This window comes from Brienomyrus brachyistius, chromosome 3 (genome assembly GCF_023856365.1).
Source record: "Brienomyrus brachyistius isolate T26 chromosome 3, BBRACH_0.4, whole genome shotgun sequence".
NCBI classification, from domain to species: domain Eukaryota; kingdom Metazoa; phylum Chordata; class Actinopteri; order Osteoglossiformes; family Mormyridae; genus Brienomyrus; species Brienomyrus brachyistius.
The window spans coordinates 29,998,458-30,018,295 of NC_064535.1; the positions used below are offsets into that span (position 1 = coordinate 29,998,458).

The 19,838-nt window shown below is 42.9% G+C and overlaps 1 protein-coding gene and 1 long non-coding RNA gene across 5 annotated transcripts; one reads left to right on the plus strand and one right to left on the minus strand.

The window, feature by feature from the left end:
* Positions 1-5,423: 5,423 nt before the first annotated feature.
* Positions 5,424-7,970, minus strand: LOC125738540 (uncharacterized). 2 transcript variants are annotated; one of them, XR_007396855.1, is made up of 4 exons: positions 7,569-7,970; positions 7,409-7,488; positions 6,676-6,938; positions 5,424-6,013 (listed from the first exon to the last, which is right to left on the minus strand). It is a non-coding gene; the product is annotated as an uncharacterized LOC125738540 (long non-coding RNA). The 2 variants fall into 2 exon arrangements; XR_007396854.1 differs by having other exon boundaries at positions 5,504-6,938.
* Positions 7,971-7,982: 12 nt separating this feature from the next.
* Positions 7,983-18,124, plus strand: rxylt1 (ribitol xylosyltransferase 1). 3 transcript variants are annotated; one of them, XM_049007618.1, is made up of 7 exons: positions 8,003-8,091; positions 8,183-8,244; positions 9,091-9,297; positions 11,232-11,334; positions 16,316-16,630; positions 16,821-16,988; positions 17,365-18,124. In XM_049007618.1, exons 1-7 carry the CDS (start codon positions 8,084-8,086, stop codon positions 17,765-17,767), a joined length of 1,266 nt encoding a protein of 421 aa, XP_048863575.1. In that variant the 5' UTR covers positions 8,003-8,083; the 3' UTR covers positions 17,768-18,124. The 3 variants fall into 3 exon arrangements, with proteins under 3 accessions (XP_048863574.1, XP_048863575.1, XP_048863577.1); XM_049007617.1 differs by having other exon boundaries at positions 7,983-8,244; XM_049007620.1 differs by lacking the exons at positions 8,003-8,091; positions 8,183-8,244 and having other exon boundaries at positions 9,261-9,297; positions 13,915-16,630.
* Positions 18,125-19,838: the final 1,714 nt, after the last annotated feature.

The window sequence follows — 19,838 nt, forward strand, 5'->3', positions numbered from 1 at the left end:
GGACAAAGGACTCGGGTAAGACACGGACTGAAATACACAGGACTGATTGAAAATAATCAGACACAGCTGGGTACAATCCGGGAAACACACGTGGGTAGGCAGGGGGCGTGGCACACAGGAGGAGCCGACGAGCAGGGCATGACAGAACCCCCCCCCCAAAGGCGCGCTTCACCGGGCGCGCCAGGGAGGAGGCGACAGACGGGACACGGGAACCGGGACCTGGAGCAAAAAAAACAGAACCATCAACAAGAGACGGGAAACAGGACCGAGGCACAAAACAGGGCAAGCGACAGGACGTGAGACAGGAGCTGACAAAAGGACGGGAAGGCAGAGAGACAAATCAGGAAGGGAGAAACAGAGGGAACAGGCGGAACAAAAGGAGCGGGAGTGACGGGAGGGAACGACGGGAAACCAGGAACAGAGCGGGGCAGAACAAAAGGACCAGGAACAGAGGACGGCGGGACAAAGGCAGGAGGAGGAACAAAGACAGGCGGGACAGAGACAGGAAAGAAGGGAGAGTGGACTGAAATACACAGGACTGATTGAAAATAATCAGACACAGCTGGGTACAATCCGGGAAACACACGTGGGTAGGCAGGGGGCGTGGCACACAGGAGGAGCCGATGAGCAGGGCATGACAATAACATTTCATCTTGTATATTTTTAGGATCAGGCAACTTGCTATTAACACTAAATTTTATGTTACGATGGTAATAGAATCTTAAACCAGCAAACTGATTGGCTGATCTAAGCAATCCTTGCGCGCCAAATGTGACCAATGACAGCGGAACAGTGCAAGTTTTTCAAATTAACTGTAAATTTAACTAATCACAAATTGCAGCAATTGGGGTGGGATAATTAGTAAAACATTGTATATTTTATGAAGCCAGATTGTTCTCTACTTAATTAACAACGCAGAGTGGCATTGATGTCTGTAAAATACAGATTAGCATTATTTTATTTTCCGGATAGGTCTGTAGAGGTGGAATGCCTAGATATTATAGACAAATCAGACAAGGACATAACAAGTAACAAGCGAGTTACAAAATGACCTAATTTCGAGTCTGAAGACGGTTGGGTGGAAGTTCTTTGGCCATCGAAAAAAGTAGGGAAGAAAGAACATGGTATTGCTGCAAAGATATTGGGGGTAAGCTAATCTGAAGATCCGTATTTATACATGTTAGCTGTAAGATTAACACTAGTCTGGTGAAGTAGCTAGTAGATGAGGTTAGCATGCCTATTGTCCATGTACACCTATATCTGCCACCGAGTCTACGTTAGCTCATCGCTTTGAGATAAAAGTAATTCTTTTTACTCGGGGTGCATGGCGTGTGCTAAACTGCAGAATTTTCGTTTCGGCGCCCATTTGGACAAATTAGAATATAAAGAGCACAATCGAAGCAGAAATGGACTATATGCCAACGCTTGCACTGACGTACTTCCGTTTAAATTTCAGCCACCGTGAATAATTCCGTTAGCCTACGCGCCTAAGCTAGTGAACAATGAGAAGACTTAAATACCAGAAAACACGTGGTACAACAACTGAGCATTGATGTGTGCCATTATGGCCAGGCTTCTAGTAAGTACAACAGTGTTTAGTTTCTTTACTTTTCCTTCGGTTGTCGAGATGAAGCGTAAATGGATCGTTGCTATCCGGAGGGATACGTTTGCCGTAACGCCTCACACCCGGGTGTAGTTATGTTACAAAAAAATTAAAAAATCTACTTTTATAGATTTTTATGGCACTACCTTCATTGGAACCGTCTTAGAAAGAGTTTTCCAACAGTAAAAAAAATTCTAGGCCAAATATGAATGGTTTTATGAAATTTTAATTAGTGAAAAATAGCCATTGATTCGGTCATTGAAAAACAATAGGAACTAGTACTTGACTTTGTGATCTGATTCTTGGACGCTTCACTTCAAAATGCTCTAACTTGCTTAATTCTTATCCAAATTGCACAACTGATGTACCATTGGGCAGCTTATGAATAGGACAAGATGATTAGAGTATATTGTTACAATTTCACATTGTATTAACCCAAATTAACCCCTTCCTTTCTAATGACAGTATGATTTGAGAGAATCTTCAAGGTTGATGAGGCATTGAGCGGATGGTTACCACACAAGGATACTACTCTATATCCATGAAACTCCATGCTTCTTTGTTAATGTAAGAGTTATATCTCATTTCTAAGCTGGAATAGAGAATATTTAAAGCTTGAAAAGTACTCATTAACCTTTAAAGAGTGGAAAGAAATCACATTTTAGACATTTGATCGAGATCTAAACTATGATTCTGGGTGAGGTAAATAATGTTGCGATTAAACTAATATTAAATGTCCTTGGGGTGCTTTACAGTATTTCTGGCTGGATGGTTGGCCTTTTCCAGGATTTTTGTCCACCATGATGGATTCTGATCAGACCACCAGTCCTTTCGGTCCCTAAAAAAGTACCTTCTGGACATGTATTTCTCATGAAACTTTCCAGTGTATAGTTTAAACATAGTATAAAATGTCAACTTACCCGAGGATAGTGTCATAAACACCGATCGAGAGTTAGAACCGGCCGAATACGAGACAAATTTTCAGTACGTGCGAATCAATGGAAATTGTTGACAGATGTGAAAAATTCGAAAACGATGTTGTAGATGGGCATTTCCTCTATGCAAGACTAAACCTTGTTAGCAGGAAACCTGGAGAAAATCGCTCCCGTTGAACGCTTTGATTGAAGATATTCGTGAGCCAGCATCAAAGAAAAGACGACGACTGCTTAAACTGCTTAACGCTTTTCCAGCGTTATTGGAATATTTTCTCCCTTCCACCTCAAAGACTGGGGGTTTGGGAGTGAAGGCCAAGACCTCCGCCAGAGGTTGACATGGAGGATAATGCACCTGGCAGTGCAGAAGCCCCCTTGGACCACGACTACGCCTTGGGTCCCGATCTTGCAGTTGTTGATTTGGTGCTGGAAGAAAATGCATCTCTCCGAGAGGAAATTAGATTGCTTCGCCAACAGATCGACGCTGACGCAGAGATTTGGCATCCATCGTTTTGCTCCCTTGATAAAGATATCCGGTTCTTCACAAGGGAAGTCAAGTCTGGATAGTTAAGATAGTCCTGCATAAGTGTGTGTTTGTACAGTGCAATGGCCTAAATGTATTATTAACACAGTATTCTTCACTACTTCTGAGTATTAGTAGTTCTTAACAGTTGATATTAAATAACTGACACTATACACAGATACATCAAATTAAAGTTATTTCTGTTTCCTCTTCTTTTTAGTTAATTGTGACCAGTTATTTGAATATCCGTATTCCATTTCTTTAGTTTTGCATCATTTGACCTGCTTATGCGTTTCTGGGCCTTGATTGAGCCGTCTCTGCCATCCATGGTCAGTGTGCAGCAAACACAGAGAGGAACTCTCCCAGAATCAACCATAGCCCATTCCCTGCAGCTCATCAATGAGTTGTTCTTCTTCTTGAATTACCTCGCCCTTGACTCCAAGCAGCAGGACATTGCTGACCGGTACAGTATCCATCAGTCCACGGTATGTTGAATCATTACATCATGGAGCAACTTCCTCTACACAGTACTTGGCTCAGTGAGGATCTGGATACCTCAGGAGCAGATATGTAAAAATCTGCCAGCAGATTTCAAGGACTTCCCTGACACTACAGTTATCCTTGACTGCACTGAGCTGAGGTGTCAATGCCCATCTTCCCCTGTCCTGCAGAGTGAGATGTTTTCCTCTTAGAAGTCCCACTGCACTCTGAAAGGGCTCGTTGGAATTGCACCACATGGGGCAGTGACATTCGTCTCTTCACTATATGCCGGGTCTATCAGCGACAAGCAAATCACACGTGAATGTGGTCTCCTTACCCTCCTAAAACCTGGGATGGCTGTCATGGTAGACCGATGTTTTCTTATAGATGACGTTGTACCATGCAAGATTTACAGGCCAGAATTCCTCTCTGGCAGGTCTCAAATGTCAGCATGTGAAGTTAGGGAGACCCAGGCCATAGCATGTCTCAGGGTGCATGTGGAGCGTTTCATTCGCCGGGTCAGTTCTTTGACCCTGAAATTCCCCTATGCCTTTTTGGAAGCATCAACCAGCTCTACACAGTGGCTTGTCTCCTAAAAAATTATGAAAATGGGCCACTGGTAAAGGCTTGGGCAAAGAAGCCTGAAGACACTAGTCCAACAGAACCCCATTTTTTGAGAAAGTACTTCCAATCTCTGTAAATAGCAATTATCTACAATTGTTGACATATATCAATTATCTACATTTGTTTATATGTAGCATTAACATTTATGTATATAGTAATATACACTCACCGGCCACTTTATTAGGTACTCCTGGCTAGTACTGGGTTGGACCCCCTTTTGCCTTCAGAACTGCCTTAATCCTTCGTGTCATAGATTCAACAAGATACTGGAAACATTCCTCAGAGATATTGGTCCATATTGGTCCATATTGACATGATAGCATCACGCAGTTGCTGCAGATTTCTCAGTTGCACATCCATGATGCGAATCTCCCGTTGCACCACATCCCAAAGGTGCTCTATTGGATTGAGATCTGGTGACTGTAGAGGCCATTTGAGTACAGTGAATTGTCATGTTCAAGAAACCAATCTGAGATGATTCGAGCTTTTTATGACATGGTGCATTATCCTGCTGGAAGTAGCCATCAGAAGATGGGTACCCTGTGGTCATAAAGGGATGGACATGGTCAGCAACAATACTCAGGTAGGCTGTGGCGTTGCAACGATGATCAATTAGTACTAAGGGGCCCAAAGTGTGCCAAGAAAATGTCCCCCACACCATTATACCACCAGCACCAGCCTGAACTGGTGATACAAGGCAGGATGGATCCATGCTTTCTTGTTGTTGACGCCAAATTCTGACCCTTCCATCCGAATGACGCAGCAGAAATCGAGACTCATCAGACCAGGCAACATTTTTCCTATCTTCTATTGTCCAATTTCGGTGAGCCTGTGCGAATTGTAGCCTCAGTTTCCTGTTCTTTGCTGACAGGAGCGGCACCCGGTGTGGTCTTCTGCTGCTGTAGCCCATCTGCCTCAAGGTTCGACATGTTATGCGTTCGAAGATGCTCTTCTGCATACCTTGGTTGTAACGAGTGGTTATTTGAGTTACTGTTGCCTTTCTATCAGCTTGAACCACTCTGGCCATTCTCCTCTGACCTCTGGCATCAACAAGGCATTTTCGCCCACAGAACTGCCGCTCACTGGATGTTTTCCCTTTTTCGGACCATTCTCTGTAAACCCTAGAGATGCTTGTGCGTGACAATCCCAGAAGATCAGCAGTTTCTGCAATACTCAGACCAGCCCGTCTGGCACCAACAACCATGCCACGTTCAAAGTCACTTAAATCACCTTTCTTCCCCATTCTGAAGCTCGGTTTGAACTGCAGCGGTTTTTCTTGACCATGTCAACATGCTTAAATGCATTGAGTTACCACCATGTGATTGATTGATCAGCGTCAACGAGCAGTTGGACAGTGATGTCTAATAAAGTGGCCGGTGAGTGTACAGTATAATGAAGCGTGTGTATATATATTACTACTCATTATACTTACTATATATATGTATAGTACGTTTGTTTATATGCAAACAGATTATGAAAATACAATGTTTTTTATCCTGCCTTTTTAAACTTGAGCAGCCAACTCATTTTTAAATTTAAAAATTTAAATAGGCCAACTCATATTTTCCCTACTGTTGTTTATATTTGCATGAAATTTGTTTGCACATAGTTGAGGTCTAAAGGGCTGCCTTTTAAAAAACTTTACTAAATTGCTTTTATCGTCACCCATTTTTTAGTTCTAGTCATTTACCTTAACTACTTAACCAATACAAAACACCTAAATACTTAAATCCAAGTCATCTGTTACAGTCATTTTGCATAAACAAACAATGCAGTAAAATCAAACATTTTACTCACATTTATTATATTCAGCACAGCAACTTCAAATACATTCACATTGCCATGAACTCACTAATTATCCAAGAAGGCGTTGGTAAAAATAAAAAAAAGAAACGGTCAGTTTTTTCTTTAATGGTTTCAGTGACTTCCATGTCATGGGGAATCCACTGAATTAATATGTCGTCTTGTGTGTAAATGACAAAGTAACACCAGTCACACCCAGAAATTAACATGTGGCCGTGGATCTGCCAGTAATAAGGATGAGATCGCCTCAGTGTCTGTGTACCCTGCCTGATCTGAATGGAAGGGCAGTCCACATAGCTTGTTACATTTGGGAATTTGATCACTGGCTGCCCCTCAGGATCGTACACTATCCCATCAGGTGATGAACCTATCCATGGTGCATCAAGGTGTATCAGAAACCCACATGGATAGTAGTTCACCTCCCTTACCTTGCAGTACTCCTCTATTGCTATAGGCCCCATGTCAAGCCCCCGCCACATGTTAGCAGCCTGATGGCGAGGTTTTCAGCAGAGCTTTCTCCCCTGGTGTGACGGAGCTCTTTGAATTTGGTAGAGGTGATGCGGCACCTTCTTAGTTGGTGCCCCTCAGCACAAGAACTCTGTTCTCGTGTGCTGTGTTCAATTTTGTGTGCTGTCTCCAAAGATGTCTCAAGGGATGCCATGTGATGGTGATGTTCAGAGCAGACAAATGCACGTGCAGAGGGTCCCAACCTGTAACCGGAGAGTGGCAGCTGTGGGGGAGAAGGGGCGTCTGTGTGTGGACGGGTCCTTGGGACAGTCTTTGTTGGCATCTGATAGGACAGCACACTTCCCTCTTGCACTTGTCCGAACATGGAGTCAGCCAGAGGTACATCACTGGAAACAGCCATTGTTGTGATCATGGGAGCTTCATCAAGAAGAAGGTCATGGTACACGTCATGAACTGTAAGCATATTGCCGGCAGAGATGAGCTAACACCTTTATATAAGCTGCTTCTGTGAAAAAGACAAAAGGAAACAAGTGTGCTATAAATAAGAAATATATATGTGCAAAAGTGGTGTGTAGGCATGTGCGCATGTATGCAACAGTATTATGTGTGAGCATGTGTGGTTGTGGGTCTGTATGTTTAAGTGCGTGTGTATGTCCATAGATGTATGTAAGCAAGTGTGTATGTGGGTAGGTGGGGACAGGAGTGCATACATATGCACGTGTAATTGTGCATGCCAAATGTCACTGGGGGCATTGGTGGTCTATCATTTCAAATAATGGAACTGATGACTGGAGGGTTGTGAGTTTGATTTCCCACCTAGTTGCCACTGAGATGCTCTTGAGTAAGGTACTGTACCCACTCACTGCTCCAACACTCAAATTTCACTGTGCACTGTTTGGTGGTGTGTTACAAAAATAGTCACTATTAGTTTTTAATTTTTTTGTGCCTGGGTGTAGTATTGATAGCAACACAAACCTGATTCCTTCTACCAGTCTTCTTTCTCTTGGTCTGGCTGACAGGATAATCATTTTGTTTACTGGACCAGGTTTAATACCCTGTATACAAACAAAAACATTTTTTTCTATAAACATTGAACAGATATCCATAAATAAAATCAAAGCATCAGATTACTTACCATAGTCCTTGGTTTATGCCACTTTTGTTCAGTCTCTGTGCAGCTGAACACTGGGGGAATTTATCTGAGCCTAAGCTGGGAATAGTGGACAGTCTGATAAAGAAGAGCTGCCATGTGGCTGCACAAGGATGTACCTGCACCTCCTCCACAGGAGATGAATCCCTTAGCACAATCTGTTACAATACAATTTTTTTTTTACCATTTCTAACCCTGGCCATTTTAATTTGAATATAGGAAAACAACCCCAACCTAAACAAGTAATTTAACGTTTGTACAATGACTGTGGGTGAAATGTTGAGGTAAGTTCAGTTCATAGTACTTTGCATTTTTTCTGTATAAATACTCGTTATAATGTGGAGGCACAGTTTCCTTTTTAGCGAGATGACGTCACTACCGCGCCGGGGTCCTTCGTCGTGGCCGTAAAGACCCGGCGCATTAAATGCTATCAAAATGTCAGCTGTGAAACAATCAATAAGCGCGGGCGGATTGACAGCGGATGGAAATACAAATACAGAATGATAACGTAAACGCAAAAAGATGAAATTCACATACAGAAGGATATGCTACCTTATTATTTTTGTATATGTAATATTTTCCTTGTATGCTGCATATAGTGTATTTTTCAGTGTAAAAGTTGTTTCCCGAGTGCACCGAGTTGTTAAAAAGAATCCCGTCGGTAAGTGAAGCATTTACTGGACCCTTATTAGAGATGTATTATTAGGTGTTGTTATTCATTTGTTGTCTTTAAATGATTAGTTTGACGTTTTCCGTTCAGGTTGGAGTAAATCGAGTTGGATGGATTCGAGAAGTAGAACACTGCCTCAGCTTCATAAGGCTCAATCCTTAAGAATAGCCCTAACTGAATAGTAGGGCGATCACCTGTCCTAAGCCATGTCAGGGGGAACACTATGAGCTAGGATAGGGACTGTAACCTACCGTTTCGATTAAAAAGACCTGGATTTCACTTTAGCTCTTGATGTGTGCGATTAGTCAGTTTGCTATAATTATGCATGTGTCACTAATATTAATGTGAAACAGCTGGATGACGCTTTTAATCAAGGAAACAAACTAGTAAATGCACAAGAAAAATGTAACTAATTAACTCATAGTGTCCCCGTGGATTAGGTAGGCACCCTACTGAATAGATGCGTGGAAGCAAGCAAATAGGTGACCATTTTAGTATTTGATATTTACATCAGTTTCAATTTCCATACACAACTGAGTGTTTGCTTCCTTTTTTGTCTTTTAGTATTTTTATAGATTGCCATCAGCATTGGTATGTAGTTCTAGCCGCATTTTAAATGCCGATGTGCTACTTTACATTTTGTCCTCTTTAATAGAAAGCCCGACTTTCATCATGATATTCTAACCACTTGAAAGATACCTCATGGATTTTGCTGAGAAGCCTCAATTGCTATAAACTTGGTGGATAGGAATGTAGGAGCATTGTGCATGGGTTGACTGACATGGTTGTTTGTACTGGCAAATGGGGTCTCTCTCATGGGCATCTCTGTGCTTCCAGCCAATGTCCGACTAGTAGGTCCAGAGCACCGAAGCAGCCTGCCCTTGCCTGGGGGAGAAGGTAAATGGAATCCATGGGAGGAGGATGATCAGCTTGGGCTTTTGCACCTACAGAAGCGGAGGGAGGCATTTCGGCTGCACCAGCAACATGTTGCCAAGAACAAGCCCCAAAGATACAGGGTGCAAATCTGGGGCAAAGCTGCCATTGGTGAGTCGTCTCGGTTGTGGGATCATTCATTAATATCCAGGTTTGTTTAGTTTCATAGCAATACTGCGTGGGTCATTGGTTATATAGTTATTGTGTTATGTACGATATGACTCATATTCTGAATACTGATGATAATGACAGTGATTTCTCTGCTGGTGTTTCAGTGACTGTTCATACTGAACTACACCTACAACACAGTTATTTTTTATAAAAAAAAAAAAATAACATTAAGATATTTAAAAGAGGCAAATTTACAATACAGCATATGAAATGTGAGGCTGGAGTGTGATCCAAGAATAGTGCTTTTTTCATAAAGCAGAATTTAATATCAGTAAGCAAGGAACAACTTTCGCTTTTTTATTATTTTTTTATTTACCTTTATTTAACCAGGCAAGACAGATTAAGAACATGTTTCTTATTTACAACTGTGGCCTGGAAAATCTCATGGCCATCTCTGTGCTTAATTTCTGCTGTTGCATTGTGGACTTGGTTTTCTCCCTAGCTTTAGTTGTTCTTGACCTGCATGTCCGCTGCCTGCCTTCTGCTCACACATGTTCCCTGGAAATGCACCACACAGCTTAACTTTGCTGGCGCCTTTAATCCTGCTCAGCTTACTCAGTGTACCATCTCCTTTTTCTACCTCATCTAATTTTCTAATTTTATCTCGCCTTCTCAGCAAACTTGTTCTTGAATCACATAATGCCTTGAATAATATTGTTGTTGTCGGTCTTGCACTGGAGCAACTTACTTTAGACTCTTAAAGTAACACTTTTTTTTTTCTTCTCTCCACCAGTGATAAACTTTATTTCTCCTACTCCTCTCAGAATAATACGTTAATAAAATACAATTACAAAAATAATGTTATTAGATTCATTGTAAAGGCTGTATACAGCAGTTATTTTATTAATTTTTGAAGTGTTCCAGAGTGTAACACTACTTTGGAAATTCCTTCATAACAGGATGTCAGTGTCAGTTATTTGATTTGTGTTAATCACAAAAGGGATTTTCTAACATGCACACACACACTGATATACAGCAAGCTCTATACTGTTTAGTCCAATGGATATTGTTAAAACCAGAATGAGTGTTGTCACCATTAAAGCCTCGTGTGGTTAGTTCTCTTCAGAAGCAAGATACACAGGTATTATTTAAACTGCTGTTTTTATGCCTTTTGCATGAGTTCTTTGATTAGTTTGCCTTGTCATTACATTATCTGTTTTATATATTTCAAGTTTCACTAGTAGACAAAACATCAGTCATACTTGGACATACCTCAAATCATTTATCGTTATTAGTTTTTTTTACCCTCACAGCATTGAAGGGGGAAATTACTTTTCTGAATACAGTTGCCATCCATTTCTTATAGTAGGGGTTCGTCTCTTATTGAAAGATAAAAAGCTTTGTCCTTTTTTGAAGCATTACGGGATGAAATTTATCCTATATTTTCTGATCACCGCTTGATTGATTTGAATTTTTTTTTTCTTTTTCCCCCACCCCACTCGGCGAGTTTTATTGCCGCCAACCCCATTGTAAGGACAGGGTGTATGCATGTGGATGACCCTAATTACAGTGTGTGCTACTTTATGTTATTTTACCTTTCAAATAAACAGCCAGTTTTACCATGGATGTATTACATACAGATTTTTACACATCTCTCATGTTAAGTGGCTTGCATAAATATTTAATCAGGTTAGCACTGGTTTGGTATTGGGTGTTTGATTAAATACTGATGTTAGGTCAAAGGATTTTCATGTTTAATACAGTTTTGCTTGTAAATGATAAGGGTAAATTCAGTGTTCAGACTCAAGGTCTTGGTCTTGAATTGGACTTCTCTGACTTCATGCTATTTTCACTCTGTATCATTAATTTGGACAAAAGCATCTGCTGAATAAATAAATATTTATGTTTTAAAAAGCACTAATAACTTTGTGCAGGGCTGTATCTTTGGGAGCACATATTAGATGGAACGCTGTCCCCCCCACACCGAACAGCACAGTGGAGGGAAGGGGAGGTGGTCTCAGGAAATACAGTCTTCAGGTGAGTTTTCCTTTACTTCCCAGGTCTACTTTAGTGCTGCTTGTTTTTCCCTGAGACCCTAGGATAGTGTCACAAAACCCAGAGTGGGGGTTTTAGTCAATCTCTGCTATTTAATCCTTTAAGCTTCTACCCTTTTCCATGCAGTATTCTCTTGACTGAGATGTTTTTGTAACATGTATTCCAGATGCAGGAGTCAGCACCTGCCTGCAAGCTTATTTTGTCCAGAAATATGTATACATGTTGCTCTCCTCAATTATTGTCACCCCTTGTAAAGATTTGCAGAAAGGGTTCGAAAAAAAATCCTGCTTTTAGTGCAGTAGCTTCATTTTGCACTGAAAAAAGAGAGAAATCCAATCTTTCATTGAAATATATTCATAGGAAAACATTCATAATTTAAAATATTTTCTGGAGACGTAACATTCTTTGTTAAAATAGGTGCTGCTGCTGTTTTATGTGCGTCACGTGTACAGAGGAAGCTTAAGGGGTTCAGCCATGAAGGTAGAATGGAAAAGACACTTGAAAATGACAATTACAATAATTAAAATAGTGCGGATAATCCTCTGTGTGATTTAATGCACTAATCTCATTGTGTGTGCCCTATGATTTGACTATACCCTGACTATACGATTATGCACAAGCAATAACAGGGGTGATCTTCCTAGATTTTCCCCAAAAGCAGGACTTGTTCATTTGTGTGGTGCTGCTGCCCTCTTGTGGTAATAAGCATACAGCTGTTAACTGTGGACACTTTCGATCAGTGCTGTGTCAACATAATCAGTTAAAGAAGCATCTCTAGTTCTACAAGACTCTGTTTCATAGTCAACCGTCAGACAGACTTGGGCTGTGTTACATCTTCATGGAAATATAGAGATAAAATACAAAAATTAAGAGGTGCAGATATACTTTTGGGATTAAAGTATGACAACAAATCTTGATTTTTTTCAACATTTTACAAAAAAAAAGCTTCCATTTGCCTGACCCAAATGGAGAAGTTATGTACAAGGATTATCTGTTCCTAATTTTATATGGAAAAAAAGACTTTATTCTACAGTCTTTCAAAAATTCCAGTGATCTTCCAGATTGTGTGTGTGCCTGGTTGTTTACTCTGTTTCTGAGACATGAAAAATAAGTAGGGTAGGTGCCTTTGCAGGAATGCACACTTGGAATTCCACTATGGCTGCTGACGGTTATGAATAATCTGATGTTAAGGGAGTATGCTTATTGTTCAAATGTGGAAGCGTTCTATGTTGAAACCCCTTTATTCCTACAGCTGTGCAATACAGACCCCTGCTGCACTAAATAATGTGCAGGTATCATAACCTGCACATCTGGTTTTGATCAGAACAACAACAACAACAAATTTATTTTTATATAGCGCATTATCACAACATTACATTGTCTCAAAGCGCTTTACAGTATCCTCACCCAAAGCCCCCAGTGAGTAAGCCATAGGCGACAGATCAGAACTGAATGGAAAACTGGAACACCTTGGTAAATTCAAGCAATCAGCTGCCTGAGGAAATTTAAAGCATCTGTATGCGCTCAGCACATAGTCAGGTAGAAAAATTATGGGTGTTTGTCCTCCCCCATCTCTTTGTTTCATCCACCGGCCGTCTGTACCATAAGCCAGCCAGACATCTAACGGACATCATTTTGTTTGATTTTGGCTTTTGCCTATGTTTTACAATAATCTTTAGCCACGAGCTTGTCCATTGTTGAAGCACGCGTGTCTGCACAAGCCACTCAGATGTAAGGTAGACTTTGCAAGCGCACAGGTGCTGTAGTGTAATGTTAAAAACAAGCACATTTCAACTGTCTTTCCTGATTATCTGGGAAAGTCCAGCTTGTCTAGGGCCCAAGCACTTAGGAAATCTCACACTAAAACCAGGTAAATTCACATCTCATACAAAATTTGGTAATTGAATGGCATTGTAGGATTAGACAGGTATTAATAGTGTCTTTGATTGGGGAGCCTGAAGGACAAGGTAAGGGTTTTTTTTTTTCCCCCATCCACATGGTGCATGCAGGGATCCAGGCCATATGTTTATGGGTGAGGCAGGCTGGACTTTTTCTGGAATCAGTCTAGATACTGTATTTCATTTATTTCTGAAGTAAGAAGTTTAATAAAGCTGATGTTGAATGCAGTCATTTAACCAGTCAAAGCAAGTTTTGTTTTAATGCTGAATATGGTTAAGCAGGGGTGATATTAGAATGCGTTGGAGAGTCACTACATGTAAGATACTAAAAATCGTGTATGTTCAGCTGGACAACGTGACTTTGTAACATAGAGAATCTGCCAGAAGAACCTCCAATTGAGCTCAATACCAAGAGCTGGGGTGGTGAATCTGATTAAGGGAGAGCCACTTTGGGTGCGGGTCTTTTAGATGACCTCTGTCAGCCAATAATAAAGCAGTCGTTCTCAACTCCAGGCTTGGGGACCCACTGTTACTGGTTGATTGAAAGGTCATCCAAAAAACCCATACCCACAACGGCTCTGCATGGATCACGTTCTCCATCCTTGGCCAAGAGGATCAATTGAGGAGCAGTTGTTTCTAACTATATGTTATGGTTCTGTTTCAGATGACCAGAGCGATCATGATTGCCTCACCTTTCCGTCTCAGTCCTACCCTGGTCCTTTTCTAAGAGGAAAAAATACACTGCTCAAAAAAATTAAAGGAACACTTGAAAACAAATTTAATCTCAATGGGGAAAAAAAATGTGCTGGACATCTATACTGATGTAGACTGGGTAATGTGTTAGAAGTGAAAGAATGCCACATCATTTGATGGAAATGAAAATTACAAACCTACAGAGGGCTGAATTGAGACACCCCAAAAATCAAAGTGAAAAAATGATGTGGCAGGCTAGTCCATTTTGCTGAATTTTCATTGCAACAACTCAAAATTGTACACTTGTATGTTTGTATGGCCCCCACGTGCTTGTATGTATGCCTGAAATTGTCAGGGCATGGTCCTAATGAGATGATAGATGATGTCCTGGGGGATCTCCTCCCAGATATGGACCAGGGCATCACTGAGCTCCTGGACAGTCTGAGGTGCAACCTGGTGGCGTCGGATGGACCGAAACATAATGTCCCAGAGGTGTTCTACTGGATTTATGTCAGGCGAACATGGAGGCCAGTCAAATTCCTTCATCCTCCAGGAACTGCCTGCATACTCTCGCCACATGAGGCCAGGCATGGCCATGCAGCGGGAGGAACCCAGGACTCACTGCACCAGCGTAGGGTCTGACTATGGGTCCAAGGATTTCATCCCGATACCTAATGGCAGTTGAGGTGCCCTTATCTAGCCTGTAGAGGTCTGTGCGTCCCTCCATGGATTTGCCACTCCAGACCATCACTGACCCACCACCAAAACGGTCATGCTGAACAATATTTCAGGCGTGATAATGTTCTAGACAGCTTCTCCAGACCCTTTCACGTTTGTCACATGTGCTCATGGTGAACCAGCTCTCATCTGTGAAAAGCACCGGGCGCCAGTGGCGGACCTGCCAATTCTGGTATTCTATGGCAAATACCGATCAAGCTCCATGGGGCCAGGTAGTGAGAGCAGGACCCAATAGAGAACATCGGACCTTCAAACCACCCTCATGAAATCTATTTCGGGTTGTTTGGTCAGAGACATTCACACCAGTGGCCTGCTGGAGATCATTTTGTAGGGCTCTGGCAGTGCTCATCCTGTTCCTCCTTGAACAAAGGAGCATTTACTGGTCCTGCTGATGGGTTAAGGACCTTCTACGGCCTTGGCCATCTCTCCTAGAGTAACTGCCTATCTCCTGGAATCTCCTCCATACCCTTGAGACTTTGCTGGGGGAGACAGCAAACCTGGCAATGGCACGTATTGATGTGCCATCCTGGAGAATTTGGACTACCTGTGCAACCTCTGTAGGGTCCAGGTATCGCCTCATGCTACTAGTAGTGACACTGACCGTCGCCAAAAAACCATCAGAAAAGATGAGGAGGGAAAAATGTCAGTGGCCTCCACCTGTTAAACCATTCCTGTTTTGTGGGTCGTCTCATTGTTGCCCCTCTAGTGCACCAGTTAATTTCATTAACATCAAAGCAGCTGAAGATAAGCAACCCTCTCTGCTACTTAACTGACAAGATCAATATCCCAGAAGTTTAATAGACTTGATGCTATACTCTGATTAAAAAATGTTCCTTTAACTTTTTTGAGCAGTGTAGTCTTTGCAAAATTCAACCTTTCATCAGAGGAATACACCAGAAACACACTATTTACACTCAGGTTATGTCATCTGTCCAATGAAGGTGACATCTCTCCCTTGCCCAGTGAACAAGCATTGTGTTTGCGTGGGTTTGCAGTTTTAACTTGGTATGTAGAGCGCTACACAACTAAGAATTAAAATTGTGCACCAAAAGGATAAAAAAAGTACCCTATTGTTAAAACTAATTTTAAATGTAGTTTTGAGTACTACTAATAGTCAGATCTATTGATTTAAAAGTGTTAAAATGAGAAAAAGCAGGTAGTTACTGAAATGTGTTATGCATACAGTAAAAATATCCTTTTACACCTCTGAAGCTTAAGTTGTAATGAAGCTCGGGTGTTTGTCTCAGTCAGGATTCTCTGTCTGCCTGACAATGCTGGGAGCCAACTTCAGTAAAGAAAAGCTTATTTGCTGTTTCTATTCCAAATCCTCTGCCTGACAACCTCGTAAATTAAATATGACTGGGGAAAGATAATCTTCATTTCAGATACCTGGCTAGTTCCCTTTGATGAAGGAAGTGTGACAAACTGAAAAAAAAAACATTTCCATCCCCTCACAGATTAAGAGGCATGGGGTTTTGGGTTTGAGAAGAACACATTGTTTGAGGCTTGGGAGTTTTCTGAAGGAATGGCGAGAACACAGCGTAACAAGGATTCCGATGGCTTGCCGGTTCCTCTAGCACATTTATGGACAGTCATGAGCTACTACCAAGTCTCTAACCTGTGTACCACAACAGTTTTTACACAGGCCCAGCTGTGGTCCAGGGCCACCTTCCTCTGGACACAGCCCACATAGTGCTGGTCCTCAATGGGCACGAGGAACAGAAGATCTCCTACGCTACCCGGTGGATGCAGCATGTAGGCGCATTGTCACGGGCCGGCTCTGTGTTGGGTGTGGCCATTGTTCTGCTAGGTGATGAGCACTGCACCAACGACTGGCTCCGCCCCTATTTGCGCAGCCATGGCGGCTTTGTGGACTGCCTCTTCCTGGTGTATGACAGCCCCTGGGTCAATGAGCATGACGTCCTCCAGTGGCCTCTGGGCGTGGCCACGTGAGTGCCACACTTTTATCCATTGCTTTTTTGACTGTTACTGGGTAGACAAAATAAACAATAATACATAATGTTAACCAATCTTTTTAAAAAAGTAATATATTTATCAGTCCATCTATGCTTTTAAGTTGCTTATCTTAGTAAGGGTTGACAGCTGGTACAGAGTTATACTGCATGTTTGGTCATCCAGGTACAGGGATTTCCCAGTGGTTGTGCCAAACAGCCAGCTGGTGAACACTGCCAGACCATACCTCTGTAACTTCATGGGCACGGTCTACAAGAACTCCTCCAGGGAGACCATGATGAAGATCTTGAAGCAGGGCTGGGAGAAAGAATGTCTGACTTCCACGAGAGACAAGTATGACACACACTCGTGCACCACCGCAGAAAATTATACATTTGTCCGGTGATGTCACCAGAACAATGTTTTTGGTGGCAAATTGGTTTACTACCATTTATTTATAATTCTTTATTTATAGTATATTGATTCTCTTAGTTTTAACTAAGAAAAGTTTATTAAAATGTTTATTTTTTATTTTTTTTGCTGTAATACTGAGAATTGATTTTGGTATTGTGGCATCCCGACACTTAACCACAGGCCTTTCACTGTTGTAAATATTGCACTGAGTGATTTGTACTATTTGGTAAATGATTTTTTACTAGTGGATAATTAATGTACTCAGGAAGACGTGCTCACGTGTCCTTATTGCACTCTCATGGCCCCACTGTTGCAGGTGGCTCCCCCTAGAGACAGCCGAGAGCCTGCAGCAGTACCATGACATGCTAGCACAGAGCGACCTGACGTTATGTCCAGTGGGCATCAATGCAGAAAGCTATCGCATCTTTGAGGCCTGCTCCCTGGGCTCCGTGCCGGTAGTAGAGGATGTGGCTGCTCCTGGGGGCTGCGTGGGGGGACCTGCTGGCCCACTGCGCCTTCTCAAAGCACAGGGGGCACCCTTCCTCTTCCTCAGGGACTGGCGGGAGCTGCCTGGCCTGCTGGAGCGTGAGCGAACCAGGAATGAGGTTGAAAAGGCGGAGCGACGCCGCCATCTGCTTGAGTGGTACGCAGGTTTTCGGGAGGCGATGAGGGAGCGCTTCACTGAGACCTTAGAGCGAGCATTCTTTAGACATGGCTAAGGGAAGGGGTCTACCCGGGACATTCAGTCTGGAATAAAGCTGCCTTGTGGACTGGGGTAGGAACTGTCAGGTATAACAAACATGATATAATCATTAACACTACAAATTGTATGGTGGGGATCACACAAAAATCTCCCTCGAGTTCTGTATTTGTTGTCTCTAAGCAGAAGGCTGGTTCATATTTAGTAGCCCTTGTAATTGTTCCTCATGTACAAAACCATCTCCTCCATCAGCTACTGTATAGTTTTACCAACAAAAGTCGTTTACTACCGTCTTGGTAGCACCCAAAAATGTATGATGTTTCGTGTAAATAAAGGATTAATGTTGTGTAAATAAAAACCTCTAAACTCTTAAAAATGTGATTTATTAGAGGGAAGGTGATGTTTAGTGAAAGCAGTAACACCCTGTGGTTGGTCAATTGCTGAAATGAACGAAGTGATTCCATAGAAATGGTGACCATCACCAGAAGAAGTGTTCTATGGATGGATAGATGGCTTTTATTTGCTCCTTATAAAGCACAGGATACACTGACTCTAAATCCCTCTTCTGCCCTCTTAGGGTCTCCCAGTATCTCTATATAATCATTGATATTTAATATCTATACAATATCCATCATATTGATAAAAGTACTCACATTACAAAGCATGTTGTTGAACAATGAATCATCCAAGGCCACCAAAGTTAAATAAGGTGTCCCACAGGGATCAGTCCTGGGCCCACTACTGTTTACCCTATACATGCTACCTCTTGGTAACATTATTAGAAATCATGGTGTTGGGTTTCATTGTTATGCAGATGATACACAGTTGTACATATCTGTTAACTCTGATGATACATTACTATTATTTCGGTTAGAATGCGAAGCCGCATCCCTCTTGGCCTGCCGGTAACTGTCAGCTGCCTCTGGAGTCCCAGAGGCTGAAAAGGCCTGATAGGACTCCTCCTTCAGCTTGACGGCATCCCTTACCACTGGTGTCCACCAGTGGGTTCAGGGATTGCTGCTGCGACGGCCACAGCTTTGGTCAGCTGCCTCCACAATGGAGGCACGGAACATGGCCCATTCGGACTCAATGTCCCCCGACTCCCCCAGGATATGGGAGAAGTAGGAGTTGAAACTCCTTCTCACAGGGGATTCCGCCAGACGTTCCCAGCAGACCCTCATTATATATGGCCGGCTTCCTCCCCCACCAGCGAAACCAACCCACCCCCAGGTAGTGATCAGTTGACAGCTTCGCCCGAGTGTCCAAGACATGCGGCCACAAATCCGAGGACACGACTACAAAGTCGATCATCGAACTGCGGTCTAGGGTGCCCTGGTGCCAAGTGCACATATGGACACCCTTATGCCTGAACATGGTGTTCATTATGGACAATCCGTGATGAGCACAGAAGTCCAATAACAAAGCATTGCTCAGGTTCAGATCCGCCAGGGTGTTCCTCCCAATCACGCCACTCCAAGTTTCACTGTCATTGCCCACCCCCGCTCGGCGCCTCTCCCCCGGGCAACTCCAGAGTGGAAGAGGGTCCAACCCCCCCTCAAGGAGCCCAAGCCGTGCGTCAAGGTGAGCCTGACTATATCTAGCCGGAACTTTACAACCTCGCGCACCAGGTTGGGGTCCTTCCCCATCAGAGAGGTGACATTCTATGTCCCTAGAGCTAGCTTCTGCAGCCGAGGATCGGACTGCCAAGGTCCCCGCCTTTGGCCACTGCCTAACTCACATCGTACCTGACCCCTATGGCCCCTCCTATAGGTGGTGAGTCCATTGGAAGGGGGACCCACGTGTCTTGTTCGGGCTGTGCCGGACCAGGCCCCATGGGTGCTGGCCTGGCTACCAGGTGCTCGCCATCGAGCCCCACCCCCAGGCCTGGCTCCAGGGGGGGGTCTCGGTGACCCACGTCCGGGCAAGAGAAACCGTGGATCCAATATTTTTTCTTCATTAGGGGTCTTGTGAGCCGCACTTCGTCTGGTTCCTCTCCCAGGACCTGTTTGCCTTAGGTGACCCTACCAGGGGCATAAAGCCTCGGGAAACAGCTCCTGGGATCATTGGAACATGCAAACCCCTCTACTACG